We start from the raw sequence: 15558 nt of genomic DNA on the forward strand, positions 1-15558 counted from the left end.
CATACATCATTAATTTTTTAATAGCTACATTTAATAAAGTGTAAACATGAGATTTTGTTTTTGTTGCCAAGGGCAGATATTCAGTATCTCTAAGCCACTACTTAAAATCTTAGTTGGGAGTACTTACCTCAATGGATAGATGTACCATGTGGTGTGGCATATATCCATACAAGCCAGAAGGCCCAACATTAATCTTTCCTAATTTGTACTGAACCTGGCTACATGTGCCAGGTGATCATGAGGTCACTCCAATTGATCTAAATGTGCCAAGAGTAAGAAGGGAGGGAATCTAACCAAGATTCCTGTTTTTGTGCATTTCCGCAAATCCTTCTGAAAGCGAATATATGTTAGGTGAAGATCGAATTGGATCATATTTAACAATACGCAACTTGAGTTACCATCTTTAGAAGAAGTGAATCTGGACAAATTGGGAATCTTACTCTCATTTGAGCATTTAAATTTAATATGTTTTATTTGATCTGTCCCATCAGAATAATTTAAAACACGTCCGTCCTGTCTACAAGTGTAATGATGTGCAAGAAAAATTCAGCACTTTGGAACATGTTTGTTTCAATGAAAGGAAAATTGAAAACATTGAAGAAGATTGTGAGGAGGATCTAATGAGTAATGATGAGGAAGCTGGCTATGAGCAGAATTCGCTATTTATACCTGTACAGAACAGTGCTCAGAGTTCCAGTGCGTTTTCTGAAGTCGAAACAGATGAAGCCAGCACAATGTCTTGTGATGATCAACTCTGTGATTCAGTATCTGATTATTTTTCCAATAATCACAATGACAGTCAGATGGCTACAACAGACATAATGCAAAATGAATGCCCAGATGCTGAGAACGTGAGTCAGACACAGACAATCCACAGCAGAAAGAGCAGTTTAACATCTGCAAGCATTAATATTTCTGATGTCGCACTGTGCTCTATCCAAATACAAGACCTAGACTGTTGCTTTGTAAACTTTTCAAATGAAAGGATGTGTGATCAGGAGGCACAGGAACCTGATATTGCAGAAAGTGATGATTTGAACGATTCTTAGCTTTCTGAGGTTTGTGACAATGCTGTAATTTATCAATCTGAAAAATGCAGTCTGTTTGACATACCAGGCAGCTCAGTTCTTCCCCCGGCTTTGTATTCTGACTGTCTGAGACATTGATGAAGATTTGCATGAGGTGTGACAACTACTTTTGCAAAACTGTTCAGAATATTCTCAGAACTTTTAAAGACAAAAATACTGCTACTGAGTGCCTCTGATATCTTTAAAAGGTTCAGCTGATGGAATTTTCCTTTCAGATCATGCATTATTCACTTGGAACTGTGTATGCTGCTGAGAGGAATTGAAATATATAATTTAGCTTTGCAAAAAATAAGCATGTTGGGGTTTGCAGAGTTATTTGTAACCTCATAAAACTTTGAGTAGAATTTTCAGTTTTGAGTGCTGGTATATTTTACCATGGTGTACCTCTGTTTTCAGTGTTTCTGCCAAAGCTGGAGGGGAAGCGGCAAAATAGTTGTTGTAAGCAATTTGTCACCAGGGCACAAAGAAAAATGTTCGTCACGGAAGTACATGACCTATTTGCTACTACAAAATAATGAAATAATGTATATAAAACAAACAATTTGGGCAATGAGCATTGGGACACAAGTGCAAAATTCAGAAGCTTCATATAAGGTTAGTTTTTTTTTTTTCGCAGGATTGTAGATATGTAGAAGAAACTACCAAAGAAGATAGTTGATTTGAGTCAGTCAGTTCTTTTTACAAATGGTCTGGATTGACATCTGTTGAAAAACAGGCTGGTGGGTTTCAAATGAGGTGGGGAAAAGGAAATGAGATTTCCATAAAGTAAGGATTATCAGGTGGTATGGAAGGAGTCCATAATCGCATGGTCATATGTGGGGATTGACGGGCTGAATGGTCTTTTGCTTCTCTGGATTTTCTTTGTGTTGTCAGGCAAACCCCCCCACCTGCCAAGACTGAGGCACACACAATTTCGCCATGTGAAGATTAAAACTTAAAATTGCAAGCCCCTGACTGGAAAGACATTTGCTTGGTAACTGACAGTGTTGGAACAAAGGGACCCAGTCTTTTGCTTCCCCAATACACAGAAGAACTGGTCAAACCAGTCGGTCACGTGACCACACACTGGCCAACTAGAGGAAAAGGAGAGACAGACAGGAGGGGGAGAAAGAGCCTTCCAAAAGGAACATGAAGAAAATGAAAGGCAGGACAGAGAGAAAGAGAGACCGGAGAAGGAAAGAGAGAGAGAAAGAATATTTGGAAAGAATCCACAGAGTGAGAGATGAAGTGACTTGAGTTATCTTGGAGGTGACAGAGTAACCCTAGTGAAAGCTTGGTCAATATGGAGGAGCGCAATTCAGGGCTGGATACGAGCTTGCTAAAATTCGCTCAATTAATTCCAAAATTCAACGAGGAAGATGTGGAAGCGTTTTTCGTGTCTTTTGAGAAACTGGCAAGGCAGCTAAAATGGCTAGCTGAGACCTGGTCTCTTTTAATGCAAAACAAACTAACTGGAAAAGCCCATGAGGTATATTCCTTGTTGCCAGATGAGAGTTCTTCAAATTCTGAACTGACCAAAAATGTTGTCCTCGGGGCATATGAATTAGTACCCGAAGCCTACCACCAAAAGTTTAGAACCCTCAAAAAGCAAGCTAATCACACTTATCTGGAGTTTGAAAGAAGTAAGCAGCTGGCATTTGACCAGTGGCTGAGGGCTTTAAAAATACAGCTCAGTTATGAGACTCTCCGAGAAGTAATCCTGTTACAGGAATTTTAAAACGCTCCCATTCTGAATAAAGACCCATGTAGAGGAGCAGCGGGTTCAGGGAGCCCGGCAAGCAGCCGTTCTGGCCAATGAGTTTGCTTTAATTTATCAGTCTGTTTCCCAGGGGAGAACCTTTCCTGATCACCCCCACAAATCCGAAAAGGACAAAGGCTGGGAAGGTGATGTCCACCCAGGCAGTCCTGGAAGAGAAAGGAAAGCAGGAAACCCAGTGGGCCCTCCTCCAGTCAAAAAGGAAGGTGCTGTGAGCAAGAATGAGACCCGGAGACCTGTGTGCTTCCATTGTAATAAGGCAGGGCATTTAAAACCTCAAGGGAAAACCGGTAGGGTTAATCAGGGCACACCCGCTCAGTGCAGACGGGACCCTGCTGGAAAACACAGAACTAGCTGTGGCTTTAATTGTAGTAAGAGTGCAACCCAGGAAGCTTACTACAGCCAGTGCAGGAAAAGTTAATCGGATTCCTGAAGGTTATCAGGGTTTCGTATTTGAAGGGAAAGTAACCACATATCCCTCGTGTGGGGCAAGCAATCCCATAGTGATTCTCAGGGACACGGGCCACCAGATCCCTTTTACTGGGAAAAGACCTGACCTTTCCCCCAGAGAGTGCAGTGAACACCAAAATGGTGGTGAATGGTATTGGAAGGCAGTGTATGCCTGTGCCTGTACACTGGGTGCAATTGGAGAGTGACCTAGTTTGGGACTGGTGACTGTAGCAGTTGTCCCTAGTTTGCTTGTGGACGGGGTTTACCTGCTCCTAGGTAAAATGATCTGGCAGGAGTGAAGGTGGTAGCTCCCCCCCCCCCCCCCCCAGTAGTGAAAGAAAGACTGCAGGAGGTCAGAGAGACAGGGCGGTGGCAGGAGACGGTCTCCTTCAGTTTCCCTGAATGTGTAGTGGGTCAGGCCATGATCAAACCAGCTCCCCCAGAGGAGACTGCATTGGCACTGCAGGCAGATAACCATGAGGTCTGCCTTTCCGCAACTTTCTTTGGAAAGTTAGGAGACCCAGGGAATGAATTGAATGGATTTTCCCTAGCTGAGGCTCAGCGAGCAAGAATTAGCACAGGCTGCCCAGTCTGAAAGTGAAGCAGAGGGAGTCCGTGAGTGCTACTATTTAAAGAATGAGGTACTGATGAGGAAATAGAGTTCTCCTCACAGACCCGAGGGCAAGGAGTGGACAGTAGTTCACCAATTAGTGGTGCTGCAGAGGTACCATGGAGAAATATTAAGAAGGTCCCATTAGACTACAGTGGCTGTACATGCCGGTATACGGAAGACCAAAGCCTAAAGACAGTTGTTTGGCCAAAACACCACGATGTGGTGGAATACTGCAGGAGTTGCCACATGTGCCAGGTTGAGGTGAAACCCCAACCTACAATGGAACATGCACCCCTAAGTCCTGTACCAGTGTGAGGAGGACTCTCCAGCAGAGGGCTGAAGAACTGTAAACGACCTCCGCTGAGAACAAAAGAAGACAGGCAGGCACACAGCTGGCAAAAGTTTAGAAAGAGAAGGGGAAAAAGTGACCAAGAGGGCAGGTTAAAGAAAGTCAGGGAAGGATCCTGGATGAAAACCCCTACTGTCTGGTCAACCAACCTCATAAAATGTGAAAAGTTAGACCCCACATCCTCTTATGTAAATGCGGACTCTAGAAGCAGAGTTGCTAAAAGCATTTACAGGAGCCTGCAGAGACAAAGAGAGACTTCTAGGGAGCAGAGAAACTGTGATGGTGATGCCTCAGCTAGTTGAAGTGCCACAGGAGAGTGCAGCCAAGTCTGCACAAATACCTGCAGGTAGGACTGTCCCAGAGAACAAAGGGGAGAGTAACAAAGACGCCTCCTCCACAGTCAGAGGGAAAGGGAGTCACCCATCCCCTGAAGCTAAAAGTCTTTGTATGACTGACAGTTCAGGATACTCATGCCCACTACTAACTCTCCTGAGGGAAAAAAAAGGGGGAAGTTAAAACATCCCTGGCACCCAAAAAAGACCATTTTTAATAGGCTTTAACGATGGGTGAATGAATGAGAGAAATGCATGATTTTTCTTTCTGTACCTTTTATTTCTCTCAAACCCTGTATTGAAATGTGCGATTTGAAGAAAACTGGTGCATCATTCCCCTGGGTCTGGAGGTGTCAGGCAAACCCCTCCCCACCTGCCAAACTGAGGCACACATGATTTCGCCACATGAACATTAAAACTTAAAATTGCATGCCCCTGACTGGAAAAACATTTGCATAGTAACAGTCAGTATTGGAACAAAGGGACCCAGTCTTTTGCTTCCCCAATACACAGAAGAACTGGTCAAACCAGTCGGTCACGTGACCACACACTGGCCAACTAGGGGAGTTTTAAATTTGAAAAACAGAATTTGAACTCAAAGCCGTGTGCTCCTGGAACTGAAGCAGAACCTCCTCTCCTGTCTCCCTGCTCCCATCTTTTTTCTCACTGAACTGAAGAATCTTGTGAAGACACGTGAACCTCAAAGAGAAAAGTCTCCTACGTGGAATAAGGTTCAAGAAGAATACTGGGCCCCAACAAAAAGTAAGAGCTGTCTACAATCAAGGAGTCTATGATGAACTGGAAACACAGCACAGTAAACAAGAAACACTTCTGAAATTGCCTCAAATCTTTCCATTTTATTTTTCTTCTCAAATTCTGTCCCTATTTGTATGTGTGTATCATGTGTGCATGCTAGCATAGGCATGTCGTATATCTGTCAGCATGAACTGTATTAGAGTTTAAGTTTTAGTATTTTTCATTTTTCCTTCTTTAAACCTGAGAGCCTGTTTGTGCTCATTTCTTTGCCTTATAATTGGAAAGCTGTGAACAAGGATTCACAAAGGGGGAGCTCAAAACACTGTGTGTTTAAAATTAAACCCTGTTACAATAAGACCAGGTGAAGATAGTAACAGACCCCTAGAAACCTGTCTTACCTGGTCCTAACAGTGTACATTCTGATTTTATTTGTGGTAATCTAGAGCATTTTAAATTCAATTTTGGTCATTTTAGTAAGGTTGAGTTATGGCTTGCTCCCTTCAAAATATGAGGATCTGTAATATTCCTTTGGTTCAATCTCCACAGCTTGACAGATTTTAGTCACATGCTGGGCAAAGTTGATTTTAAAAATCAAGAATTTCTTGAAGCTGGATCATCTGCTATTCCATCTTTAAGGAAAGTGGCTAGCTATTCATGGTTTATCTTCATCTCAAAGGAAACTGGTTTCTAAAATGAAAGCAAACCTCTCCTGTAAAATAAACGCAAAATACTGCAAATGCTGGGGCAGTCTTGTTGATGGCAGGCCTTGGTGTGGGGGAGTGGAAGTGGCGAAGGTAGTGAGATTGAGGAAGAGGCTGCTAGTGATCTTCACTGAAAATTTTTAATTAGGCTGGGGTCTGAGTATGGCATTTCTAAAAGCACTCTTGCTGTCATGCTCTGCCGTTCCCTTTGCTTACCTGTTGGTGCTATGGCCTAACAATTTGGATACAGTGTTATGTTTCTGTCATGTACATATGTGGGTAGGTGAAAAATACATGTGTGGGTGTAGTTTGCCTTGACTGGTCTGGCCACTTGGAAAACAGCAAAGTGGGGTTGCAGAAGTGCTTGTCTTCACTGCCTTCCAAAGTTGTTGTGCACCTCCATTCACCTCAGATCTGCTAATAAATTGCCTGGGGTGGGCAGAGAGAGAGGGCAGGCAAAAAACTTAAGCCATACTCAATAAATTGCTCCACATTTGCTTCACCCAAGTCTCTTGATACAGTAGAAAATTTAATTTGATCACAGTAGTTTGAGCTGAAACAGTGTAACTGTTGTTTTATGGGATAATCTTTTAGAACTTCCCCCTTTTGATGACAATTGGAAGGACTAAGTATACTTTTAAGAAGCTACCTGAACACTGTTGGACTGTGCATGAAGGTGCCAGTCATTTAGAACTTGATAAGTTTGAACCATCATGTTGAGATAACTATCTCTCGCACTACTTTCTGTAAAAAGAATGATTAACAATAACTTCAACTTGCCAGTGTCATGAATGCCACCAAGATGCTGGGTGCAAAGTGGAAATTGTATTTTTTATTAATGCAAATATTGATTTGCAATTTTTGAAGGAATAATTGAGGTTTATAATTTGTAAAACATGAAGCTTCTCAATTAGTGTCTTCCATAAACTGGTGAAATGAAAAAGCATTACAATAAAAGTTTCCAATTGAAAAGTAATTTTGTTTATTTAAAGGGTGGCAATATACCTTTTGATACAAGTAGCATTTGCTGCTATATTCCTTTCTGGTCTAACATCACATCTTTTATTACCTATTCCCCTGATTCAGGACTCCTCATTAATACTTCTATTGTATAATAGTGAAGAAAATAATCGTAAACCTCTAAATTAAAGCATTTGTCACCTATCTCTGAAGACACCGACTTCCTTCAGGGGGATGTAATATTTGCTTAATTTTATGCAAAACTAAGCCAAATGCTCCAGAATTACATACTTAACTTCTAGGACAGACATTCCATAGTCCACAATGTCAAAAGACTCTTGCTGCAAAATTCAGTTGCACAGTGCTGATCTTTTCAGTGCTATGGGTGCTGTTTTGGGTCCAAAATGGTATCTGCACTGTGCACGTGCACTTCTGGTGTGAGCCATGCCAGATGCCATTTTGGGTAGGTTGTGGGAACGAACACCAGAAGTATGTAAAGTAGGTAGATCATGACATCGATGTGTCACGCTGGTTTGAATCTATTTTTGATCTGTTCGCTCCAGCTAACACACTGTCTTAACCTCACACAGCTTAACATGTGTTAAGCAGAAGGAAGGCCCCGACACCACTGCCCCCACCCCAGCACTATTTAAAGCTATATCAGCCACTTTCAGGTTAGCTGCTGACTGATTTCTACTGTCTGTTGCTGAGTTAAAAGTGTTTGGTTTATACAGCTATTTAATGGTTCTGAAGTCTACAGGCAGTGGAGTGGTATGGGGTGAAGGCCTCAGTTCTCAAGTTTCAAGGGTTCTGCTCAGACCAGTTGCTCCCAGTCATGGGTGCAATAATTCTCTCCTTGGCTTGCAACATGAGGAAGAATGAGCAGACTTAACACGGAGGACAAGCTGCTCAAAGAAAGAGGAGGAGGGGCAGAAAGGTTCTCAGCAGGAGGCCATATCCACCCAGGGTCTACAGGGAACAATTCTCCTATCTCAACCTCAGTGAAGAACAGTGCGACAACTCTCTTTCGCTAAGGAGGTGCTCACTGAAATCTGCCACCTGTTGCAGGCAGACTTGCACAGTCTCCGATCAGGGCAAGGATAGCATTGCCAGTGGCTGTAAAGGTGACCATGGACACAAACGTATTCCTGTCGAGCTCTTTCCGGGCTGCTGCAGGCGACATTTCCAATATCTTGCAGTCACCATCTACTGTTATAAGTGAGACCACGGATGCTCTGCATGGCAGGAGAATGGAATACATTGCATTCTCTCCAGAGCGAAGCAGGTGGAGCTGGCATGCGGTTTCGGCAGGATAACAGGCTTCTCTGTGGTACGGGGTGCCATTGACTGCACATATGTCATATTGTGGGTGCCATATGTAAATTCTGAGATGCTTCCACTCCCTCTATGTCCAGCTGGTGTGTGAACATACTTGGTGCTTCATGTAGGTCAATGCTTGTTATCTTGGTAGTCTGCTGTACTGTCAGCATTTAAGCCGTGATGAGAAACCAAAGGGTGGCTACTGGGTTATCTGCTGACCACCTGGCTTATGACTCTGGTGCACAACCCACATGCACATGGGCAGTATACATATAACCATTTACAAACATATGAATTAGGAGTAGGCCACTCGGCCCTTCGAGCCTGCTCCTCCATTCAGCAAGATTATGGCTGACCTGATTGTAACCTCAACTCCACATTCCCACACACCCCCAATAACCTTTCACCTCCTTGCTTAACAATAATCTATGTACCTCTGCCTTAAAAATATTCAAAGACTCTGCTTCCACTGCCTTTTGAGGAAGAGAAATAATTTCTCCTCTGTCTTAAATGGAGACCCCTTATTTTTAAACAGAGACACTAGTTCTAGATTCTCCCCAGAAGCGCAAACATCCTTTCCACATCCACCCTGTTAAGAGTCCTCAGGATTTTATATGTTTCAAACAAGTCGCCTCTTACTCTTCTAAACTCCAGTGGGTACGATCCTAGCCTGTCCAACCTTTCTTCATAAAACAACCCGCCCATTCCAGATATTAGTCCAGCAAACCTTCTCTGAACTGCTTCCAACACATTTACATCCTTCCTTAAATAAGGAGAGCAATACTGTACACAGTACCCCAGATGTGTTCTCACCAGTGCCCTGCATAGCAGAAGCAAAACCTCCCTACTTTTGTATTCAATTCCCCTCGCAATGAACAATAACATTCTATTAGTTTCTTAATTATCTGCTGTACCTGCATACTAACCTTTAGCGATTCATGCACTAGGACTCCTAGATCAGTGATGGAAAGAGTCGTCGACAGTGCTTTCAAGCAGCACTTGCTCAGCAATAACCTGCTCACTGGAGCTCAGTTTGAGTTCCCCCAGGGCCACTCAGCTCCTGACCTCATTACAACATTAGTCCAAACGTGGATAAAGAGCTGAACTTGAGGTGAGGTGAGAGTGACTGTCCTTGACATCAAGGCAGCATTTGACTGAGTATGAAATCAAGGAGCCCCAGCAAAACTGAAGTCAATGGGAGTCAGGGAACACTCTCCATTGGTTGGAGTCACAAAGGAAGATGTTTATGGTTGTTGGGGGTCAATCATCTCAGTCCCAGGACATCACTGCAGGAGTTCCTCAGGGTAGTGTCCTAGGCCCAACCATCTTCAGCTGCTTCATCAATGACCTTCCCTCCATCATAAAGTCCGAGTGGGGATGTTCACTGATGATTGCACAATGCTCAACACCATTCGCAACTCCCCAGATACTGAAGCAGGCCGTGTACAGATGCAGCAAGACCTGGACAACATCCAAGTGGCAAGTAACATTTATGCCATACAAGTGCCAGGCAATGACCATCTCAAACAAGAGAGAATCTCACCATCTCCCCTTGACATTAAATGGCATTACCATCACTGAATCCCCCACTATCAACATCCAGGGGATCACCATTGACCAGAAACTGAACTGGAGCAGCCACATAGGTACCATGGCTACAACAGCAGGTCAGAGCCTGGGAATTCTGCAGCGAGTAACTTACCTCCTGTTTCCCCAAAGCCTGTCCACTATCCTCAAGTCAGGAGTGTGAGGAATACTCTCTACTTGCCTGGATGAGTGCAGTTCCATCAACACTCAAGAAGCTCGACACCATCCAGGAGAAAACAGTCTGCTTGATTGACACCCCATCCACCACCTTCAACTTTCACTCCCTACACCCACCGATGCATATTGGCAGCAGTGTGCTGTATACACTATGCACTGCAGCAACTCACCAAGGCTCCTTCAACACCTTTCAAACCCACAACCTCTACCACCTAGAAGGACAAGGGCAGCAGATGCACGGGAACACCACCATCTGCAAGTCCCCCCCCCGCCCCCCAAGCCATATACCATCCTGACTTGGAACTATATTGCCATTCCTTCACTGTCACTGGGTCAAAATTCTGGAATTCCTTCCTAACAGCAATATCGGTGCACCCACACACCAAGAACTGCAACCATTCAAGAAGGCAGCTCACCACCACCTTCTCAAGGGCAATTAAGGATGGGCAATAAATGCTGGCCTAGGCAGCAATGCCTCCATCCCCCAAACGAATAAAACAAAATCTCTCTGTATCTCAGAGCTCTGCAATCTCTCACCATTTAGATAATGTGCTTTTTTTAAATTTTTCCTGCCAAAATAGACAATTTCACATTTTCCCACATTATACTCCATTTGCCAGGTCTTTGCCCACTCACTTAACGTATCTATATCCTTTTGTAGCCTCCTTATGTCCTCTTCACAACTTAATTTCCTACCTATCTTTGTGTCATCAGCAAATTTAACCTCCATACCATCAGTCCCTTCATCCAAGTCATTTTTATAAATTGTTAAAAGTTGAGGCCCCAGCATTGAACTCTGTAGCACACCACTCATTACGTCCTGCCAATCAGAAAATGGTCTATTTATGCCTATTCTCTGTTTCCTGTTAGCTAGCCAATCTTCTATCCATGTCAATATGTTACCCCCTACATCATGAGCTTTTATTTTCTGCAATAGCCTTTGATGTGGCACCTTATCAAATGCCTTCTGGAAATCTAAGAACAGTACATCCACCGGTTTCCCTTTATCCACAGCATATGTTACTACATCAAAGAATTTCAATAAATTGATTAAACATTATTTCCCTTTCACAAAACCATGTTGACTCTGTCTGATTACCTTGAAGTTTTCAAAGTGCCCTGCTATAACATCTTTAATAATAGCTTCTAACATTTTCCTGAAGGCAGATGTTAAGCTAACTGACCTGTAGTTTCCTGCTTTCTGCCTCCCTTTTTGAACAAATGAGTTATATTGGCTATTTTCCAATCTAATGGGACCTTCCCTGAATTTAGGGAATTTTAGAAAATTAAACCAATGCATCAACTATCTCACTAGCCACTTCTTTTAAGACCTGAGGATGAAGTCCATCAGGACCCAGGGACTTGCCAGCCTTAGCTCCAGCAATTTATTCATTACCATTTCCCTAGTGATTGTAATTGTCTTGAGTTCCTCCCTCACTTCCATTTTCTGATTTACAGCCATTTCTGGGATGTTACTTGTATCCTCGATAGTGAAGACCGATACAAAATACCTGTTCAATTCATCTGCCATCTCCTAACTTCCATTATTAATTCCCCAAATTCACTTTCTATCAGACCAATGCTCACTTTGTTAAATCTTTTCTTTTTTAAATATCTATAAAAACTCTTACTATCCATTTTTATATTTCTAGCTAGCTTTCTCTCTTACTCTAATTTTCCCGTCCTTATTAATTGTTTAGTCATTCTCTGCTGTTTTTTTTATTTTCTGTCCAATCTTCTGACCTGCCACCCATCTTTACACAATTATATGCTTTTTCTTCAAGTTTGATACCATCTAACCTTTTTAGTTAACACATGGATGGTGGGTCCTCCACTTGGAATTTTTCTTTCTAGTTGGAATGTATCCTATTCTGTGTATTCTAAAATATCCCCTTAAATGTTTGCCACTGCATCTCTATTGACCTATCCCTTAATGTAATTTGCCAGTTCACTTTAGCTAGCTCTGCTTTCATGCCCTCATAATTGCCTCTATTTAAGTTTAAAATATTAGTCTTAGACCCAATCTTCTCTCCATCAAACTGAATGTAAAATTCAATCAAATTATGATCACTGCTGCCTAGGGGTGCCTTCACTATGAGGTCATTAATTAATCCTATCTCATTGCACAATACCAGGTCTAGTGTTGCTCTGCTCTCTGGTTGGCTCCAGAAGGCACTGTTCTAAGAAACTATCCTGAAAATATTCTATCAATTCCTCATCTAGGCTACCTTTGCCATTGATTTTTCCAGTCTATGTGTAGATTAAAATTGCCCATGATTATCGCCGTACCTTTCTGACAAGCTCGCATTATTTCTTCCTTTATACCCCATCCTACCATTCAGTTACTGTTAGGGGGCCTGTACACCAATCCCGCAAGTGACTTCTTGCCTTTATCATTTATCATCATCTACATCCTGGTTTCCTGAACATCGGTCTTCCCTCTCTATTGCGCTATTATCATCATTAATTAACAGAGCCACCCCTCCACCTTTTCCTAGCTTCCTATCCTTCCTAAGTGTCATGTACCCTTCAATATTCAGGTTCCAATCTATGTCATCCTGCAGTCATGTCTCTGTAATCGCTCTCAGATTGTACTTATTTACTTCTATTTGCTCTCTCAGTTCATTTGTTTTGTTTCGAATACTATGTGCATTCAGATACAGAGCCTTTAGTTTTATCCATTTATTATTTTTGTAGCCTCTAGTCTTATCTGCTGATTTACTCGTATTTTTGTACTCTCTGTCCCTTCCTGTCACAGTCTATCATTTCCCAGATACCTTTCTCTCTTGCCTTGTCTCTACTCTTTGATTTGCCACACAAAATGTCATCAAGTAGACCAATAGGGTGCTTAAGTAATGATTCCGCTGCCTGGACCACTCTGGAGGACCCTACAGAACTCTCCAACGTACCAGTGAATGCAACCCCAATTCCACACTCAACAACAGTCCCACATCTTATCCTTCTCTCTGTTACTGACCATTATAGTGACCAGAACACTGAAATAAAAGCCAACACAAAACAAACATTCCAAACCAACTAATATTCCATACAAAACTCATTTTTAAATACTATTACCCTGGCAAGCACATCTAGTTCAGAAGCATCCATCCAGAATTTTCTTCCCACTATCTAGTGTCCTGTTTTTAACATTTCCTCCAGAATCATTCCATCGAATTCTAAGCCTGCAGTTGCATACTGTCACAACGGAATGTAGAAATCGGTGAAATCAAATTAAATCTAGATAACATTGTCTTCAGTAGATAATTTCCTGCACTCTGACCCCTCCTAGTTCATAGCACACTTCCAACAATACTATACTTTGGAGGACAATATTTTAAACCAACTTTTAGATTTTGTATAAATTATTTGGCACAACAAAACTCTGAAAGGAAATTGGACTGCACAATACAAGACAGTGTGACTAGATAAAATTACCAAAATATGCATTGCAGGTTGTATTAAAGGAAAATCATAGTTGCATTGCAAAAGGATCAAAAAGGAATATATAAAGAAAATAATGGCACAAAAAAAAGAGTACGCATGGAAAAGTAGAGGAAAAATCAAATATAAAAGAAAAATGAAATAAAAGAATATTAAAATTAGAATAGTAGGCTATGTTTTATCATATCAGATCATCATGCATTTAGTATTTTTGAACGAAATAGCTAACCTGGATTGTTCAGTTTCATGGCTAGTCATCATTTGATCCTCTAAGAACATCATATCAAAATGTGTTCTCTATCTTTTTTTTTAAAAAACTTAAAAGTTCTCGAAACAAATATTAAAAATCAAACCATTTTCCCAGTAACAAATTCAAATCACCTGATTCCCTCCATAGAAAGAATCACAGAAAATTTATGGCACAGAAAATGCCTGTGCCAGCCAAAAAAGATCAATCCAGCCTAATCCTACTTTCCAGCTCTTGGTCCGCACCTCTGTAGGTTACAGCACTTCAAGTGTATATCCAAATACTTTTTAAAAGCAATGAGGGTTTCTGCCTCCACCACTCTTTCAGGCAGTGAGTTCCAGACCCCCACCGCCCTCTGGGTGAAAAAAATTCTCCTCAACTTCCGTCTAAACCTTCCACCAAGTACTTTAAATCCATGCCACCTGGTTATTGACCTTTCTGCTAAGGGAACTTACTAATCAGACCAGCTACATTTTCCTCCAAATCATTTATATATACTACAAACAGCAAATGTCCCAGCACTGATCCCTGCGGAATATCACTAGTCACATCCCTCCATTCAGAAAAACACCCATCCACTGTTACCCTCCGCCTTCTGTGACCGAGCCAGTTCTGTATCCATCTTGCCAGCTCACCTCTGATTCCGTGTGACTTCACCTTTTGCACCAGTCTGCCATGCGAGACCTTGTCAAAGGCTTTACTAAAGTCCATATAGACAACATCCACCGCCCTTCCCTCAACAATCATCTTTGTCACTTCCTCAAAAAACTCAATCAAATTATTCTATCCATTCTATCTATTCCTGGCAGCATTCTCGTAAATCTCTTCTGTGCTCTCTCTAGTAGGATGACATCATTCCACCAATGTGGTGACCAGAACTGTACACATTACTCTAGCTGTGATCTAACTAGTGTTTTATCCCTGCTCTTATACTTTCTGCTTCAGCTAATACAGGAAAGTAACCCGTAAGCTTTCTTAACCACTTTTTCTATCTGTCCTGCTCCTTCAGCATGATTTTGTGAAGCGGAGGTCGTGTCTTACTAATTTGATTGAGTTTTTTGAGGAAGTGACGAAGATGATTGTTGAGGGAAGGGCGGTGGATGTTGTCTATATGGACTTTAGTAAAGCCTTTGACAAGGTCTCGCATGGCAGACTGGTGCAAAAGGTGAAGTCACACGGAATCAGAGGTGAGCTGGCAAGATGGATACAGAACTGGCTCGGTCACAGAAGGCAGAGGGTAACAGTGGATGGGTGTTTTTCTGAATGGAGGGATGTGACTAGTGATATTCCGCAGGGATCAGTGTTTAGTTTAGTTTAGTTTAGAGATACAGCACTGAAACAGGCCCTTCGGCCCACCAAGTCTGTGCCGACCATCAACCACCCATTTATACTCATCCTACACTAATCCCATATTCCTACCACATCCCCACCTGTCCCTATATTTCCCTACCACCCCAGAGCTGGGACCTTTGCTGTTTGTAGTATATATAAATGATTTGGAGGAAAATGTAGCTGGTCTGATTAGTAAGTTTGCGGACGACACAAAGGTTGGTGGAGTTGCGGATAATGATGAGGATTGTCAGAGGATACAGCAGGATATAGATCGGTTGGAGACTTGGGCGGAGAAATGGCAGATGGAGTTTAATCCGGAAAAATGTGAGGCAATGCATTTTGGAAGGTATAATGCAGGTGGGAGGTATACAGTAAATGGCAGAACCCTTAGGAGTATTGATAGGCAGAGAGATCTGGGCGTACAGGTCCGCAGGTCACTGAAAGTGGCA

The 15558-nt window shown here is 42.2% G+C and overlaps 1 protein-coding gene across 8 annotated transcripts in view; it reads left to right on the forward strand.

Moving 5' to 3' along the window:
• LOC137374645 (interferon alpha/beta receptor 2-like) overlaps positions 1–7017 on the forward strand; it is a 28722-nt gene extending 21705 nt beyond the window's left edge. For all 8 annotated transcript variants that reach the window (XM_068041091.1, XM_068041088.1, XM_068041096.1 and 5 more), the window contains one exon: positions 492–7017. In XM_068041091.1, coding sequence (XP_067897192.1) covers positions 492–1049 — 558 coding nt within the window. In that variant the 3' untranslated portion in view covers positions 1050–7017. The remainder of the gene's footprint in view (positions 1–491) is intronic.
• The last annotated feature ends 8541 nt before the right edge of the window (positions 7018–15558 follow it).

The sequence above is a fragment of the Heterodontus francisci genome, chromosome 10 (genome assembly GCF_036365525.1).
Source record: "Heterodontus francisci isolate sHetFra1 chromosome 10, sHetFra1.hap1, whole genome shotgun sequence".
In the NCBI taxonomy this organism is placed as follows: Eukaryota; Metazoa; Chordata; class Chondrichthyes; order Heterodontiformes; family Heterodontidae; genus Heterodontus; species Heterodontus francisci.